Source organism: Elephantulus edwardii, unplaced genomic scaffold, assembly GCF_000299155.1.
Source record: "Elephantulus edwardii isolate Elephantulus edwardi_28Jun2011 unplaced genomic scaffold, EleEdw1.0 scaffold00038, whole genome shotgun sequence".
NCBI classification, from domain to species: Eukaryota; Metazoa; Chordata; class Mammalia; order Macroscelidea; family Macroscelididae; genus Elephantulus; species Elephantulus edwardii.
Genome location: NW_006399788.1, coordinates 9,592,159 through 9,611,214, shown reverse-complemented (window position 1 = coordinate 9,611,214; position 19,056 = coordinate 9,592,159). Strand labels below are relative to the sequence as shown.

The following is a 19,056-nucleotide window of genomic DNA, read 5'->3' as shown; positions in this document are numbered from 1 at the left end:
AACAACAACAACAACAACAGAAGTTTGCATCATCTAAGAGAATATGGTGTCAGCAACAGATTATTACTAGAAATGTGGTTGCTATATGTAAGACTTTAAAAGAAAATGGTGAAAATGTAATTAGACAATGGATGGACAAAGAAGGATGCTTTCTATGTGATAGCTAGGAATTTGTATGTTAAAATATTCATTGTTGTTGTTATGTGCTATCAAGTCAGAACCAACACGAAGCTGACTTTCTAGTGTATTTTCAGAGGCAGTAAATCACATGGGAGGAGAAGATTTCCCATCTTCATCCTGAGGAGCAGTTGGTGGATTAGAACTGCATGCCTTTGGGTTGGCAGCAAAAATTCTTAACAGTAGGCTCAGTAAGAGTCGGAGCTCAGTAAAAGGTAAAATTTATAAGTGATGAACTATTTTTAAGCAAGATTTCAAAGTTGATAGGGCAAAGAGCCTCAAGCTCTCAAGGAGAGATAGGGTTGCTTGCTAGAAAAAGAATTGAAAATGAACAGTGCAAAATTAAAACTATAACTTAAATATTTGGAAAATTGTTTTGTACAAAATAAGGACAATTGTCCTAGAATTTTCAGTGAAGACATGGCTACAAAATTTATTAAAGAGATTAAGCTTATGACTGATGGATATAACCAGCATAAATAGCATCGTTCGTGGGACACATAGAGAAGGCAGAAAGAAATCTCAGCAAAACGGGCCTTGAAAATCCCAGCCCACCCTATGGGTAAACTGAACTGAAAGGGACAAAGAAAATATTTAGGAAAGAATGCTACCCAACTCTTGGAATTCTACAAGACAAGAAACAAGTCAAAGGAGCTACATCTGCTGTTCTCCAAGAAAAGAAAAGAGCTATCCTTGGAGCAGTTCTGGAAAGAGCACTGAAAGCAGAAATGCACCAGTTTCAAACAGTGGAGTCTTGGCTTTCCAAGTCTAAAAGAATCAGATTTTCCAACTAGGTTCTGAAGTGTGGGATACTATTTAGTAGTGTCAGGATAATGTGTCCACTACCTAAAACTGAGGAAATGGGGCTGCCACACTCAAGAGACAGAAGAATAGAGCCTGTCAAGGTCAACGCTATGGTCTACTCAGATTAAATAGGACATGGGCCTGTCCAAACCCAAGAGAGCAGTGCTGCATTGTAGGGGAGATAGAGGGTGGAACGGAAGCCAGGTTCCAGAATAGAATTCACAGGGTATAGCCAACAGGCACAGTTTGGATGGCAGAGGTATTTCCCAGAAAAGAAAAATTTGAAAAAAGAGAAAGGATTATTTCCAAGTCTCCCGAAATATAAACTGTTCTGTTGAGTTTTGAACTCACTTGATATACTTTACTCCTTCTTTCTCTTCAAGTTATATCTTTCCTAATGGAAGTGAGTCACCTATAACTTGATGGCACTTAACAACAACAACAGCATTGAGAGAGATCAGTTGGCCTAGTGGACAGAAAGTGATGCTACCAAGCCAAAGGAGGGTGATTCTAATCTGTGGCCCTTGGGCCTGGTTTTAATTGTTTTTGGTCAAACATTCTTCTAGGTTGTATAACCCTGGTGTGTCCACTTGCTGTACAGAAGTAACCTGTGGTTGCTGTGAAGCTGAGCACTGTGACACTGATGTGTCAAATGTGAGAATGGTTACCCATGGTGGACAGTGTTTGGTGGAGCTTCCCAATTAAAACCTACTTGGAAGCAGGGGTGGCATCCACTTTCAAAATACCTTGCCCCTGGAAAACCTATGAACCTGGAGAAAGGATGAAAGTCACACAAGTGTTGAGGGCTTTCTTTCATTGGGTCACTATGAGTTGCCTACAACTCGACAGCACTTAACAACAACAACAATGGAAATGTCTTCTTTGTGTCTTTCTCATCATTATTCTTTGGAAACAGATAATCTGTAATCTAAATTTCGTAAATTCAAAGATGAAGAGGAATTTTGCATCAGGATGGAATACACCTAAAATTTCAACAATATCTCATATAGATGGTCCAGAAGATGAGATTTTGGACTTGAAGTTGATGTAAAGCTTTTAGGATAATGTGATGAGATGTAGGTGTGTTCTTTGTAGGAAATAAATGCATTTTGATAGCCAAGATGTGAAATGTTATGACTTGAATTGCGCCCCTCAAAGGTGTTTTGAAGTTTTTTATTCAATCATGTAGAGATTAATTTATTTAGCTATTAACAGAAACATCAGCATATCTAACACACCAGGGGCTCTAGGAGAAAAAGACAAAGCATTCTTCCTGGTACAAAATCAGGAATGGATTCTTTGTCAAGATTATTTAATCTGTGTGCTTTGCAAATAATCCAAGAACATGGACAGGAACACAGCATCAGGATTAGAAGAAGAATCATTGACAAATGCTGATACGCAGATATTATAAAAAAAAAACCCCAACACAACAAAAACCCCTTAATGGCTAAAAACTTACTAATGACGATCAAAAACACAAACCCTCACAATTGGACGAATATACAGCATCATGATAATGAAGATAAGATCAAAGGTGTAAAGAATTTAATTCCATTTGGATCCACAATCCAACACCTGTGGAAGCATCAGTCAAGAGATAAAGTGACAATGCAACAATGGAACAAAAGAAGCTACAGCAAAGGACCTCAAAAGATCTGAAAAGAAAGAATTGTTGAAATACTTTATAACATGGATGAATCCAGAGGATGTTATGCTGAGTTAAATAAGCTAGCTACAAAAGGAAAAATACTGTGCAAGTTACAAAAAGCTAAAGAAAGGTCTGCATACAGAATCCTTCTTGGATTGTCAACAGAAGAAGAAGAAGAAGAAGGAGAGAGAGAGAGAGAGAGAAAAAAAAAGAAGTAAAAGTAAGTAGATACTAGATGTTGTTATGTGTTATTGAGTCGCCTGTGATTTATGTACAACAGCCCTAAACTCTGCTCTATCATGTGCCAATCTCACCATCTCTAACACACCTACCCCAACTATCCCAGTTACTGAATCAAGCCACCTCATAGAGGGTCTTCCTTTCCTGCACTGTCCCTCCACCTTCCCAAGCATAACATCCTTCTCCAAAGGTTGCTCCCTCCTTGCAACATTTCCAAAGTATGTCAGATGAACCTTCAGAATCCTTGCCTCCAAGGAGCAGCCTGGTTTAACCCACTCTAGGATGAACCTTTTCATTTTCTTAGCAGGCTGTGATATAGCCAATACTTTTCTCCAATACCACAGCTCAAAGACATCAACTCTCCTTCTATCATCCCTAGTCATTGTCCAAATTACTGACACATAGCAAGTGATTGCAAAGACCATCATGGTACTAGGTGTAGCTAATGTTAGATGGATCTTGGCTGAAAGCAGGGAATACCAGAGGAATGTCTATCTGTGTTTCGTTGATTATGCAAAGGCGTTTGACTGTGTGGATCACAACGAACTGTGGCTGACTCTGTGAAGAATGGGAATCCCAGAGCACTTGACTGTGCTTATGCAAAACCTATATTTGGACCAGGAGGCAGTTGTCAGAACAGAATAAGGAAACACTGCTTGATTCAAAATTGGGCAGTGTATAAGACAGGGATGTGTCCTATCACCATACCTTTTCAATCTATATGCAGGACAGATTATCTGGGAGGCTGGGCTCTATGAGGAGAAATGTGGCATAAGGATTGGAGGAAGATTCATCAACAATCTGCATTATGCAGATGATATAATCCTGCATGCTGAAACTGAGGAGGACCTGAAATGCTTGCTGCAGAGGGTCAAGGACTTCAGCCCTCAATATGGATTGAGGCTCAATATATCAAGTAAACAAAGGTTCTCACCACTAGGCCAATTGGCAGTATCATGATGGATGGTCAAGAGATTGAGATTGATAACAGTTTTAGTTTACTTAGCTCCACAGTCAACACTTGGCATCAGGAGCAAGGAAATCAAAATATGTATTGTGTTGGGAAAGTCTGCTGTTAGAGATACTAGATACATACTAAAAAGTGAAAATAAATATATATATAACACAGTATCATCTAGGTAAGAAATGACAGAGAGGTATAAAAACGTGGAAGGACTAATGGAAATAAGAACTACAAGGAGGAAGTTGGAAAAGTGGGATGACATTTTATTGAAATTAATGCTATAGAACAATATGTGTAAATATAGTTGAATAAAAACTTTTATTTGCCTTGTAAACTTTTACCCCGCCCCTCCCAAAACAAAATAAAAGTGCAACAATCACACTTTAATGACCCAAGCCATGGATTTTTCTATTCCTTCACATGAGTGTGAAAGTTGGACAATGAACCAAGAAAAGCAGAGAAGAACTGATGCCTTTGAGGTGTAGTGTTGGCAAAAATATACTATGTACTTCCCAAAGAACAAACAAATGTGCCTTGGAAATAAATGCACCCAGCATTTTCTTGGAGACGAGGATAATGATTTCATCTCACATACTTTAGGATATCAAGTGTGGTAAAGTACAGGGTGCAGAAAAGAAGCTGACCCTCAGGAGATGCATGGCCACTGTGGCTGCAACAGTGAGCTCAGCTCCAGAAGGGTTTGGGAAGGTGCTACAGGATTGTGTGGTGGCTTCTTTTGTATGGAGGGAACTGACTCAACAGCATCTTGCAACAGCAAGAAGTTGTAGTCGACTCCATAGCAGTGAGAGTTTTTTTGTTTGTTTTGTTTTGTTTTACTAGTGGATAGAATCCAATTTGGGAACATGACTTTTTTTAGCTTGTTAGTGAGGCCATGACATTGTTGGGCACTATTTTAGCTGATTACATTTGAAATATAGGCAAGATGATTACACAGAGAACAGCAACAGCAGAAATGGAGGAAAAAAGCTGTCAAGCTAGATGAAGATCATCCAGGAGCTGAAACTCAAAAGAGACGAGGACCTTCCTCCAGAAGAGACATCTAGAGCAAGGGTCCTGAATTTAGAAGTCTAGTCTACTAAATTGTGAGAAAATAAACTTGCTTGTTAATAACACTTCTGGTGTTTCTATTATAAATGCACTAGATAATTGAGACAAATTGTAATGTCTTAACTGAGAAGAATTAATATATATAAAGGAACAATGTTATGTATGGGGGAAATGAGAAGAAGGATCATTGAACAGAAATAGTATTATTGGTAGGAGAGCCAGGAGAAAGAAATTCTGATTTTACCACCAACTTGTCCTTTGGTATTAGCACTTTATTTACTTACTGTTAATTCCCAGTTACAAATGATTTTTATATTTGATCTTATAGGAAAAATAAAATGTACCATTTTTGGGAAATGATTACAAATTTTAACTATGTTTAAATCTTGTCATCCGATGTTATAGAATTGTTTAAATTGTATGTATGTATGTTTGCAGTGAATTTGCTGTGTTTTATTACATGAACCATTGGAACATTACCAGTATATTTCTGCTATTTCAGTAGAAACAAATATTCGTGGAGCCCCCAGGCCTAGTTTAGACCAAAAGCTGATTAGGCAAGGTTTGTGAGAGCCATAAGTAGTAACAGACCCAATTAGCACATTTTCCACTTGCTAACTTGCTGCTGATGAGAGTAATAAAAAAAAAATAATAAAGACACTTACTTGGTTTTTTTCAAATGAAGTACCACAATTTTTCCATTAACTGTCATTTTATACTGCAATTCAGTTTCAAATTTGTCCTGCAACAATGCACAAACATTTAGTGGTAACTAAAAACACACATAAAAATAATCATTAGCAAGCAATGTCTGTTTCACTTTAGCAATAGTCTGTACAATACCAGATGCCTGCCTCTGTCTCTTTATGCAGATCAAATTCTTCCAACTAAATAGACAAAACTCTGGGATGTTTCCCTCCATCCAGTTAAACATTCTAAAAATATTGTTCATGTCTTGTTTATGTGCAAAACATTATGCTCAGTGTTAGAAACTCACAAGAAAAGAATGGATCATACTGTCAAGGAGCTAGTTATCTTGTGCAAAGGGTCAGTTCCAACTTTATGGTATGCAACAACAATAATAACAATAGGCGCCATGACGTAGAGTAAATCTGAGGCTTCTGGGAACCCTAGTAGACCTAGGCAATGGCCTGAAATTGTTGCCAATGTGAGAGAATTATTGTGCTGCCAAATGTTCTTTCTTGTAGCATAAGGCAATAAGTAGCAAACCAATTCTTACCTTTAAAGGAGTATACAATCTAAATGATAGAACAGTGACTATCTTTGAAACATAAACTTCTAAAATCAGAAATCTTGATTTAATACTGTTTAACAGAAATTCTTACAGGTACTATTTTGAAAATTCACCAGAGCCTTATTTATTTATTCATTCACTTGTCTATTTTGTTCATTTACTTATTTGCTCATATATTCCACAATCCCCCCCTACCTCCAAGTGGTAAGAAGCTGAGCTCTAATCCCAAAGGCATACAGTTCAAATCTATCAGTTACTCCGGGAGAAGGATGGGCAACAACCTCCCTGTGATTTACTGCCTCTAAAAATCTGCTGGAGGATCAGCTGAGTCTGAGGCAACTTGGTAGGACCTAACAAGAAGCCAAGCTGTCATAGGTAAATCAGACCTCTTATCCACTAGAGGGCACCATCTACAAAAATAACTAGAGTGCTGCTTGTAGAATTGTTTTGAAAAGTGATTCATCAAAGACCCAGGTAACATTTACAGAATGCTCATAAAGACTCTCAAACTCATTTGCTGTCAAGTCAGAAGTGACTCCTAGTTGACCTCGCAGTGAGTTGCATGGGAAGAGACAGCACATTTTCCATCCTGGGAGCCATTGGTGGATTATAATCTCCAGAGAGTTGCCACTTTTAGGTTAGCCCCTCAGTAATCTACAAATGAGATAACCAGAGCTCCCCTCTATGGGATACAGCAGTTTCCTTATCAGAAGGGTGGTCAATCGCATTGCACACTCTGATTTTTTTTTTTATTTTTAAAGTAACAGCTACTTAAATCTTTCCAGGCAAAATCACGACAACCCTTGTCTTAAATAGGTTTTGGTATGTGCCGCTGAGTCAACTACAACTAATATCCACTCTTCGAACAAGGGTCAGAACTTGGTCCTATCCTGAGCCAACCACACCTGACCCCAATGCCACCATCTCTGTGTCAATCCATCTTGTTCATGGGCTTCTTCTCTTCTAGGTATGACGTCTTTCTACAAGGGCTGGCCTATCCTTAAGTGGCAGGACAGTATTTTTATTAGTTATTATCTGGGCCTTGAAAGAAAACTGCCTGATTGCTAGTAAAACAACGATGTCAGTAACTTTTATAGTTTGTGCTTGTACGGCAAGAGAGGAATTACAAAGCCAAGCAACCCTGATGAGACAGGATTGAAATACTAGTCTCACAGTTACTTGAGACACTTCTGCTTGCAGATGGTACAAGTCTTATAATCACAATGAAACTATATCTGGTTTATATCTGAGGTTTTATAGATAGATACAAGGCAAAAGTCACATGACAAAGGCTGTCATGTAAAATACAGACCTCCCAGTGAATTTTGATGTTCAAATAAAATTCTTTTTTAGAATTAGTATGGTCCATGTAATATTTAAAATATATGGAAAAATCAGCTGTGATTTACCTGAAATCCAAATTTAACTTGAGATCTTGCTGTTTTGTTTTGTTTCTTTTCCAAACCTGGCTACTCTGCACAGGAAAATGTGCATGAGAGGTGAGAAAGAATGGATATCAGACATAAATCACTAGCAAAATGAGATGAGATTGTGAACTACCAGAGCATGGAAACCACTAGCTGGGAAAATGAGATTCCTTCTTTTGTAATATTTCTTTAGTCTGAAGTTATTTTTTAATGGATTAGCTGTATACTTGCTGTAAAGTACATTAAAGATAAGAACTAGCACCTGAGAATATAGTCACCTGGCTACTAAGAAGTAAACATAGTAAAGTGTTCTTGCAGGACAGTGAGGACACTTTCTACGCTCAAATTCTTAAATCCATCATGTTCAATAACAGCTACAATGGACAGGAAAGAATTCAGAAAAGTAAAAATATATATGTGTCATGGAATTTTCACTAAAGTATTCAAATCATTTAGGTAAAATTTCTTTTGCTAAGAATATCTAAGGGAATTTGATGTAATATTTTTTCTTTAAAAGATAAAATTGATGTTCCTTATACGGATTCCGTTCAAGCATTAAGAGCTTATCGAATACTTTCTATGTTTCGGGGCATGAGGATAGAGATGAGTGGGACTGAAGAAACAGGAGCAAGTCAAACACAAATAAAGCTTATTATTCTTATTAACCTACTTTGTAACCTGTTGGCCTGCTTCTTACGTTTAGTAAGACTGCTCATCTCTGACAGATCAAATCCACTAGCAGCTCCACAGGAGAAACACAGGCAGTCTCCTCCACAATATTTACAGCCTTAAAGCCAATAGAGAGGCTCTGTGAGTAGGAATTGAGTCAGTGGTAGTGAGTGATAGGTTTTTCCTACTAGTTTTAAATTGGATTTCTCCTCTCTCTCATATATACATGTTAGCATTTTATATATGAACTTAATATCAAGATATCAAGAATTAAAATAGTGCAAACACAGACCACTACTGATAAGCATCTCCAAAGATCTACTAGTATATACACAAATATTCAGTATTCCATTTCATAGATGCAAAAGACTTGAGGCTACCAGAGCTTCCTATAAATATAGTTGTTGTTGTTGTGTGCCTTCAGTTAGGAACCAACCCATAATTGACCCTTCAGCAGGTTTGATAGGCATTTAATCACATGGAAGGAGATTTCCCATCCTTCTCCTCATGGAGCAGTTCGTGGAGGCAAACCATGCACTTTTGGGATTGCAGCACAGCTTCTTACAGCTAGGCCACCATTTTGTTATTGTTATTGCTGTTGTTATGTGCCATTGAGTCCCTTGCTATTCATCACGACCCTCTGTACAATAGCCCTAAACCCTGCTCTATCCCTTTCCAGTCTTTTTTTTTTTTTTTGACACACGTACCTCCTTTACCCCAGTGATGGAATCAATCCAGCTCATCAATGGTCTTTCTTTTCTGCGCTGTCCCCCACTCTTCCAAGCATGACTTTCCTTTCAAAGTACTGACCCTGCCTTGCAACATGTCCACAATATGTCAGAAGGAGCTTCAGAATCCTTGCCTCCAAAGAGTAGCTTGGCTTCGCTCTCTCCAGGATGAGCTTGTTTGTTCTCCTAGCAGTCCATGGTATATTAAATACTCTTCTCCAGCACCAAAGCTCAAAGATATCAACTCTCTTTCTATCACCCCTAGTCACTGTCCAGCTCTTTGATGCATAGCAAGTAAGGGCAAAGACCATGGCCTGTATCAGGTGCACTTTAGTCTCCAGACTGACATCATTGCTCCTCAGAACCTTGGAGAGGTCTCTGAAAGCAGACTTTCCCAATCATCTTTTAATTTCCTGGCTGCTGGCACCAAGAGTGTTGATTGTAGAGCCAAGCAAACCGAAGATGTCAACAATCTCAATCTTTTCACCATCTGTCATGATGTTGCAAATCGGCCCAGTGGTGAGAGTCTTTGTTTTCTTGATGTTGAGCTTCAATCCATAATGAAGGCTGAATTCTTTGGCCCTCTGCAGCAAGTGCATCAGGTCCTCCTCAGTTTCAGCAAGCAGGGTTGTGTTATCTGCATAACGCCAATTGTTGATGAGTCTACCTCCAATCCTGATGCCACACTTCCCCTCATAGAGCCCAGCCTCCTGGATCTGTTCTGCATACAGATTAAAAATATATGGAGATAGGACACATCCTTGTTGCACATCCTTCCCAATTTTGAACCCTGCAGTGTTTCCTTGCTCTGTTCTGACGACTGCCTCCTGGTCCAAGTATAAGTTTCTCATAAGGACAATCAAGTGTTCTGGGATTCCCATTCTTCTCAGAGTCAGACACAGTTTGTTCCACACAGTCAGATGCCTTTGCATAGTCGATGAAACACAGACAAACATTCCTCTGGTACTCTCTGCTCTCAGCCAAAATCCATCTGACTTTAGTTTTAATATCCCTAGTGCCATGGCCTCTTCTAAATCAGCCTGCACTTCAGGCAGTTCTCTGTTGATGTGCTGTTCCAGTTGGTTTTGGATAATCTTCAGCAGAATCTTACTTGCATGTGATATCAATGATATGGTTCTATAATTTGCACACTCTGTCAGATTGCCTTTCTTTGGAATGCCAACAAATACAGATCTCTTTCAGTCAATAGGCCACGTGGTTGTCCTCCAGATTTCTTGAACAATGTGGTAACCACATCCAGGGAATCATTTGTTTGTTGCAATATGGCAATTGGCATGCCATCAATTTTGGGTGCCTTGGTGTGTTTTTTTGTTTGTTTGTTTGCCAATTCTTTCAGAGCAGCTTCAACTTCCTACTTAATCACTACAGGCTCTTGTTCATATGTTGTTTCATGAAATTCTCCTGTGTCCACCAATTCCTATTGGTACAATGACTCTGTATATTCTTTCCATCTTCTTTTAATGCTTCCTGGGTCATTTACTATTCTGCTCAAAGCACCCTTAAGTATTCCAACTTGAGACCACCATAGGGATCATATATTTGGAAAAACAAGCATTCATAAGTAAGGATATAGAAGCCCAAACAGACATATTTGTCTGAAATATCTTGAGAATACCCAGCCTAACTAAAAAAATTTTAAAAAAAAGTTTTCTGGAGAAACAGAAAAAGAAATCTTAATTACTGAAGCATGAAGTCATAAATATATATTTATATTTCAATACACCTTTCAATTAAAGATTCTTTGATAAATTAAAACTTGTACCTGTTGATTTGGCTTTGTAATATTTTTTGCTTCTCTTTTATAAAGTGGATGAAGTCTTCTGGGATAAACTACTTCATAAATCTTTATCCCTGGAACTTCTTTTATAGCACTTACTAAAAAAAAAAAATTAAAAAAAGAGGGGGAAACCAGTTAAGAAAATTTAGGCCATACTGAGTGAAATAGAGTGGTTAATAAAGGCCATCATTATGACCTACTCACACTCATTCATTGTTGTCAAGTTGAAAATGACTCATAGCTGAGCCTTCACTGGGTTTTCAAGGCTCTAAATTACATGGAAGGAGATTGCCTCTATTTTTCTCTTAGCTGATAGTAGATTCGAACCAAGGCACAGTCTTCGCTTTAGCGAGGGAACTCCCTGTACACTAGGCCATCACCAGAACTCCACCATCCTTGTGATATTTGTTTTAATGATACCACATAGCCAGAGTTATGTCAAAGGCTTATAAAAACACAGATACCATAAGAGTCTTCTCTTTCCCCCAAAAGTTTACTTTAACCTATAATCAAAATGAAAACCAAATCTACTATAATTGAGGATATTCAGACTCATGGTGGGTGACCCAACATCAAGTTTCTGTGGATGTAAATTTTTAATGAAGGATCATGTCTATATTTCCTACAGAGTAACTGGTTAACAAACCTATCTGTTAAGTCTATGCCTCCATGAACCTTTAACCTGTATCTTCAAATATTTACTCACTATGGGCTTACCCATTTTCTCTCTTATCTTGAATCTCTTGCCTAAAGAATCCACCCAGGGTCATGGCAAATAGTATAGAGCAAAAGCAAAGTAAAGTAAAAGAAGAACAGCTTGTTTAAGAATCTGGTCCAGCTTAGTATCATTGAATTGAAACTCTAAAGTGTTATAAAAAGGAAATAATGCATACTCTTTCTTTTTTTTTTTTTTCTTTTGTTGCTTTTGGTTTTGCCAGGGTTTTTTTTTTCCTTCCTGAAAGAAGGATACTAAAGCTCAGGAAAAAATAATTGGTAACAGGCCCATAGAATGATCTGGTATTATTGTCAATACAGATGAATCTTCCATGTGTGCACAAAATGTGTTTTAAAATGAACATTATTTTGTAGGTAAACAATTAGGACAGTATCACTGGTCTGGAACTTTTCCTAAGTCTGCAGTCACTTTGAGAGGAAACAAAGAGGTTAGTTAATCTTTACATCTGAATCTTGAATTCTCATCTCAGCATTGTTTTGAGTAGTTATTTAAGAGAGAATCAGAGATATTTTTTAAATGTTGCCTACATCTCGATGGCACTTAACAACAACAACAATACCAACACTAGATTTCCTATTTTTTTTATTTATTTGCACATATAATTTAGTTCTTGCTCTGCATAGGATAGTGCTAGGGAAAATGGAAAACTCATGTGTTTTTGTTTGCTGAAAGTGGCTTCATAAGGACCCAGCACGTAGACCAGACGAGAAGCCAGAAAACCAAGTGATGACTCAACCCAACAGCTTACTAACAAGATGACTTTGGATAGATTTTAGTTTTTTCTCTCAGCAATAATTGTTATGACCACTGAATCTGAACTGACTCATAGCTGACCTTTCAGCTGGCTTCTAGAGACAAAATATTTTACAGAAAATTGTCCCTCATTTTTGCAAATAGCAGCTAGTAGATTTGAACCACATGCCTTTCTGTTGGCAGCACATCTTCTTACCACTAAGCCACTACTCTGGCTGGTCTTTCAACAAATGTAACTGAGGAACTCAAGAGAGCCAAGTCAAGGAAGCTCAACAAACATTTATTGCCCTTCAATAGGAATGGCCTCATAGCTGACGCTCCAGTGGGTTTCCAAGGCTATGAATTCCACGGGTAGAGACTGACCATCTTTCTCCTGCAGACTCACTGGTGGATGTAAACTGGCAGAGAAACTCGGAGTTTGGATTAGCAGTGCAACTCCCTATGGACTAAGCCACAACAGCTCTCTAAGGCCAACTCAAGTAATCTCCAATTAAGAAAATAAATACAAAATTCCCCATAAGATCTTTGAAGGGATGACAATCATCTGAACATCTGAGGCACTGTCAGCCCAAAGGCACAGGGCTCTAATCCACCAGCTACTCCACTGGAGAAAAATGAGAAGTCAATTCCTGTGTGATTTACTGTCTCTGAGAACCCACTGGAGGGTCAGCAATGAGTCAGTTCTGACTCGATGGCACATAAATAGTTGCATAGACTATGAGTGTGTTTGCTGCTAAAACAAAAGTTGCATGTCTCCAATGGCTCAAATCCACCAGAGGCTCTAAAAGATGGGCAGACTGTTCTCATTTTCACAGAAGGTAGTCATAAGTCAGAACTAAGTCAACAGGACTGAGTCAGTTGTATTAAATAAATCTCATTACTGTATAGTTTTGCAGCAACATTTCATTCTAATATATATAATGTCACCATGATTCAGAGCCAAAACTGACAGCAACGAACAATAACAACAGTATAATCCCACCTCAAGTATTAAACTATTCAGTCCTTTTGATACTCACTTCTTGCTGTTATTGACAAAATTAATGGATATCATTAATTTCTACACAATCCATTTCTTGAGGAAAAAAGAGACAAGAATGACTTTTGTTTTTAAAATTAAAAATCCTCAAATAACTTCAAGTCTAGTGGTGCATTAAATAGATCATTTTTTCTATAAGTTAAAACTATTACAATCATTATCATTATTTCAAAATAGTAAGACAAGAGGTAAGAAAACTACTCTTGCCAAAATATACTGATGACATTGACACTATTCCCTACTGTCTACTTGAGTCTTCTGACACAAAACAAATACACTGTGGGGCCTCCACATGCTATCTGGCATATTGAAGCTACTAATCAGTCTAATCAGTGCAATTAGTTCCATAATTACTGAGTTCACGAACTCATGTATCTCACAGTACTACAGCCAGAGCAACTCTTTAAAAGATGTTTTTCTTTAAAAACAAAACAAAAAACACTGTTCTATTGGTGCATAATGTGATAATGTTGGCAAAAAAAATAATTTAAATAGTTTTCGGGCTGTACAAAATAACTCTCCAACTGATCCTTTTCAGAAAAGCTAAAGGTGATAATATAAATGTCCTACATTCCCAAGTAATGGGAAGGGAAGAGACTAATAAAGCTAATCCACTTTTTCTCTGATATATATACTGACTGCCAATCTTCTAGTTCATATTTTAATGCCAATATTTCAAAAATCAGAACTCTTCAAACGGCTCTGAAATACAGAGTCAAATTATAAAAACTAATTGAGAAAATTATTTTCTTCTCATTTTTTGACAATTGAGTACTCTTCAACTACAACAAAACTATAACTGAACAAAATATTTCTTTTTAAAGCATTGCCAAACTTTCTTGAGTCTGAACAGATTTCTTAGTTACTCTCAAAGTCTTGTAACACATTATATTATTTACAAAAACCACAGATAGCGTTTGCTTCACCCTCAGTTTTCCAAAGCTAAGAAGGTTCCTGAACGAATGAGATCTGGGATATAATGAATTGCAGAGCTAAGTATTGTTTAGCTTGTTCATCCTTAAGTTTACAGGCAGTTTATTCTCCTCCCAGCTGAATAACATCAGGTTAATTATTTTGAAGACTTCAGAATAAACACAGCTAACTGCCATCCAGGGATTACACAAATCCAAACTGAAACACAATATGTTTTCACGAATTCATTTTAGTACTTGCTTTCTCTCCCTCACAATCTACCACAGAACTCTTACAGTAGAATAATTTTGAACTACACAACTAGATCAAGAAAAAGAAGACTTTTTTAAATTTTGGTTTTGGTTAGATGATTATTTTTACTGTTTATAAATTTTGAAAAAGTCAAAACTCATCAACAAGATATTGATTCAGTTTGCCAATCTTTTTGTTTGTTTGGCAATTTTGTTGCTGTTGTTGTTTGGTTGGTTTTGTTTTTATTGTTTATTAAAATAACATTAAAATTGCATTTTATTGTTTATTAAAATGGACACATTTGTGTCCATTTTAGAGTTTAGAATATTGAAATATAATATGTTGTTACTGTTATTTAAGGTAGAATCGAAATTGACCCATAGTTGACCCTCCAGTGGGTTTTCAGAAGCAGTTAATTGCACTGGAAAAGATTGTCCATTTTTCTCCCACAAAGCAGATGGTCACCTCGAACCGCATCTCTTCAGGATTGTAGCACAGTTTCTAGACACTAGGCCACCAGAGCTCATATAGCCATTTTTATTTTTGTGTGAATATGTTAAAAATTGTGTAAAGCAATTCTTTTCCTCACTTGACGACATAACTTACAAGAGTTTTTGCAGTGACATGATTTAAGTTCTGTGATTCTCTACAAACCCTCCCAAATGCTCTTAAGATTTTAAACTTCATGAATCAAAAGTGAGTGCAAACATGAATGTGAAAACACATCCCAATTAAATCATTCTTATGGCTATTAATGTTATATTGCATTTGTTCTGTTGACTCTTGTAGTTATTTTTTTTTTGAAGGCAAGAAAGAAATGTTATATCTAAAGTATATCTTAAAAAATATATATTTTTAAAAAATTACAGTACTCGCTGAATAGTCTGAAATACAATGACGTTCTTTTATCTTTTAGTCAGTGTACTTACTTTACACCCAACTCTAACACTTCTTACATACGTTAAAAAAAGTGTGTATGTGTGTGTGTTTTCCTGTAATGAAACCCCATGGGTTACTTTTCTCAGAGCTCAGGGGATTGTAACACACATTATAAACAGCCAGTCTTACATGAGCTCTTTTTTTTTTTTTTCATTTGAAGTATATAGTTGAGCAAAAGTTATGATCAGACTGGCTGGCATATATTTATTGCTTTGGTAAAGAAAACAGAAACCCAAAAAGGAAGGGGTGGAAGGAAAACTTCTATATGTTTCACATTCTGGCAGGGAAATAAATCCAAATGTGAATGATAACAGTGGTATTTTCATACTGAAAAAGTCACCTTTGAAAATCCAACATTTGTGGAAAGAAAAGAGGTCAGCTTTCTCTCTGTTCCTCCCTGCTCACAAGAATGACTTCAGAGCCTCTGTTCTCACACTCAGCTACTCAGGGAGGTGTCCTTGGTAGGAGACCTTAGCACCATAATGCAATTACATAATCATAGGGACAGAAGTAGTTGTCTATTTCACTGAAAAAAAGAGTGTTCCATGGAGGAGACACCACTGTTAGACACGCAATTCGGCTAAGGGCAACCAGCTTACTATTTATGCTTTTGGGAAAAGATGACACACAATTTTTAACTAAAAGAAGGGTCTCTCTGAGTCTTCCTGATAGAATTTCTGGAATATTTCGAAAAATATGTCCAGAAAATTTAATTTTAAAAGATACTAAACTTTCACAAGTCTGCAATACAAATCAGGAACCAGGGGTAGAGGGGTGGGGATCAGGCTTTTGTGAGGAAATGGCTTTCTGGCAAGATGTATTCTTTTCCACCCTATTCTCAAGATTCCTGTCAGAATTCTAAAACCCAAGAAAAGTGAGAAGGATTCTCAATCCGTTCAGCAATTGTGCTGACATAAACAAACTTCAGAAATAGAAATAAGAAGAGGAAATGGGTTGTTCAATCTCATTTAACCCAAAGCTAATTCTGAGAATTTCTCAGAAATGAAGAGACTTCCTAGGCATGATTAGGAAGTAGTATTCCTGTACACTTGAATGCTTAATAATTGACATCAACAGCAAACTTCAAGTGCAGCTTAATTTAAATAGCAAGATCAGTTTTGGTTAACATCACAATGATTGGCCAACTATGCATACAATTAGACTCATTAATTATTACCAGTTATGAAGAAATTAAATATACAAAAAATGCTCAAGAAAGAGGTGATGGAACCAGCCAAACTGAATCAAATGACAGCAATATTTCAAGCAAATATTTCAAGAGACCCTTTTATATTCCTAAAAACAGTGGGATTAACTGGAACGTTACTGCTTTAAAAATAACAAAGTGAATTTTGACCAATTTCACTTTTTAATTAAAGATGGCATTAGTTGTTTTAATTATTACATATATAGAAAATATATATGCTTCCTTTTTATTGCTGTATTCGCTGAACAAACTTGTAAATACTAAAAATTGTGTTAGTTTATTCTGTACATTGAACATTAGCATCAATCACAATCCACAAACCAATAGATTTAAATCAGTCCCACCTGGTTAGCAACCTTGGTTTTAAAAGCCTAACCTGTGCTTCATACAAATCAAAGCATCTACAAACTCTCATTAGCCACTTGGAGAAACTGAAAAAGGAACAAGCAGCTCACTAATGTTATGCTCAACGAAATGTGCAAAGAAGCTAAAATACCCACCTGGAATTGGAGAAAAGAGGAAAGTGGTCATCAGAAGAAGCCCCTGCAGCATGCTAGGTGGTCCCAGGAGTGCAGAGCCCATCCCACTTGCTCAGGCAAACCTGTAGAGCTTGCTCTGCCCCAGCCTCTTCTCAAGTGAGGCAGCATGAAACTCTTTGGTTCATTCTGCCTCAGCTTTAAGGAAGTGATTATTAAAGGTGTTGCACAACCTTGAAGCTGTGGTCCTGCGACAAGGGCATAGCAGGCGGAAGTTCTGTCTGTCTTGTGGCTCTGAGATCACTTTACCATAAAATATTATTTTCCTCTTCCTCTTCTCCACATTCTTCACACAAAAGAAATAAATGTGAAATATTTTATTGTTGGCTGATAAACTCCAAAAAGGCAACTAATTTGATCTATCTTGTTAAATGTGACAGCTATACTACATAGACTGGCCAAGTAACATGTAGGCTTAAGTAGTTTCTTTAAAATATATACGCACATATGCAATTAAATACTTACACTTAAAACATTATGTGTGTGTGTGTGTGTGTGTGTGTGTGTGTGTAGTATATATTTGTTGTTATTAAGTGTCATTGAGTCGAGTATAACTCATGGTGACCCTATAAACAACAAATCTGAACTCTCTTATCCTGCATCATCCTTATTTTCAACCTATTTGAATCCATTGCCTGAGAAACAATCAATCCATTTTTTTTAGGATTTTACTTTTCTTTGCTGGCATCCCACCTTTTCAAGCATGTCGACTCTTTTTTATGGAGCGGCTTCTCAAAACAATATGTTTAAATTACATGAAAAGAAGCTTCATTACCTTTACCTTCAAGGACCCGTCTAGTTTCACTTTCTCCAAGACATATATGCTTGTTCTTTTGTCAGTCCCTGAGCTATTTAGTACTTTTCTCTAACACAATTCAAATGCATTGATAATTCTCCTGTCATTCTTACTCATTGTCCAGCTCTCAGATGCATAGAAGGGGATTGGAAAGACTATGGCCTGAATTAGTCATAACTTAGTATTTAAACTGACATTATTGCTCTACACCATGACTTTGGAGAAATCCTTGACTGAAGACTTTTCCATTGCAATACATATCATGATCTCCTGACTGCTGATACCAAGGGTATTGATTATGGATCTAAGCAAGATGAAATTGTTGACAATTTCAATCTTTGCTCCGTTTATCATGATACTGCCTATTGGTCCAGTTCTGAAAATTTTGCTTTCTTGATACTGAGATGTAATCCATATTGAAGTCTGTATTCTTGTATCTACTGAAGTAAGTGCTTCATGTCCTCCTCTCTTTCAGCAAGCAAGGTACACACACATGCAAACACACACTTAGGTTACCCTGTTGGTTAACTGGTAAGGAGCTGCACTGCCAACTCAAAGGCATGGCATTCCAATCCATCAGCAACTCCCCAGAACAAAAACAGGCAGTCTCCACCATACTATTTACAACTTCTAAAAACTGGAGGACAAGCTATGAGTCAGTTACTACTTGAAGTACATAAAAATAATACATACACTTCAAAAATTATACATATGCTTGTATATATATATGTATATATATATATGTATAGTATTGTTGTTATATGCCTTCGAGTTGACTATGACTCATAGTAACACTATGCAATATAGTTCTGAACCCTTCTCTTTCCTGAGCCAATCACACTATCTCTGATGCACCTACTTCCATTACCCCAGTTACTGGTCAGGCCATCTTATCTTAGGTCTTCCTTTCCTGTGCTGTCCCTCCACCCTTCCAAACATAATATCTTTCTCTAAGAAATGGCAGCTCATGGCAACATGTTCGTAGTATGTGAGATGGAGATTCAAAATCATTGCCCCCAAGCAGTAGCTTGGTTTCACCCTTTCTAGATTAGGCCTATTAGTTCTCATGGCAGTCCAACGCATGTTCAATACTCTTCTCCAACAC

The 19,056-nt window shown here is 37.2% G+C and overlaps 1 protein-coding gene across 1 annotated transcript in view; it reads right to left on the bottom strand.

The window, feature by feature from the left end:
- The window catches only part of ADAM28 (ADAM metallopeptidase domain 28), a 116,002-nt gene extending 98,831 nt beyond the window's left edge, over positions 1-17,171 (bottom strand). Inside the window, exons 1-3 of the mRNA XM_006884912.1 lie at positions 17,120-17,171; positions 10,767-10,879; positions 5,570-5,646 (exon numbers count right to left, since the gene is read on the bottom strand). Of these exons, the coding sequence (XP_006884974.1) occupies positions 5,570-5,646; positions 10,767-10,879; positions 17,120-17,171 (242 nt within the window). The remainder of the gene's footprint in view (positions 1-5,569; positions 5,647-10,766; positions 10,880-17,119) is intronic.
- Positions 17,172-19,056: the final 1,885 nt, after the last annotated feature.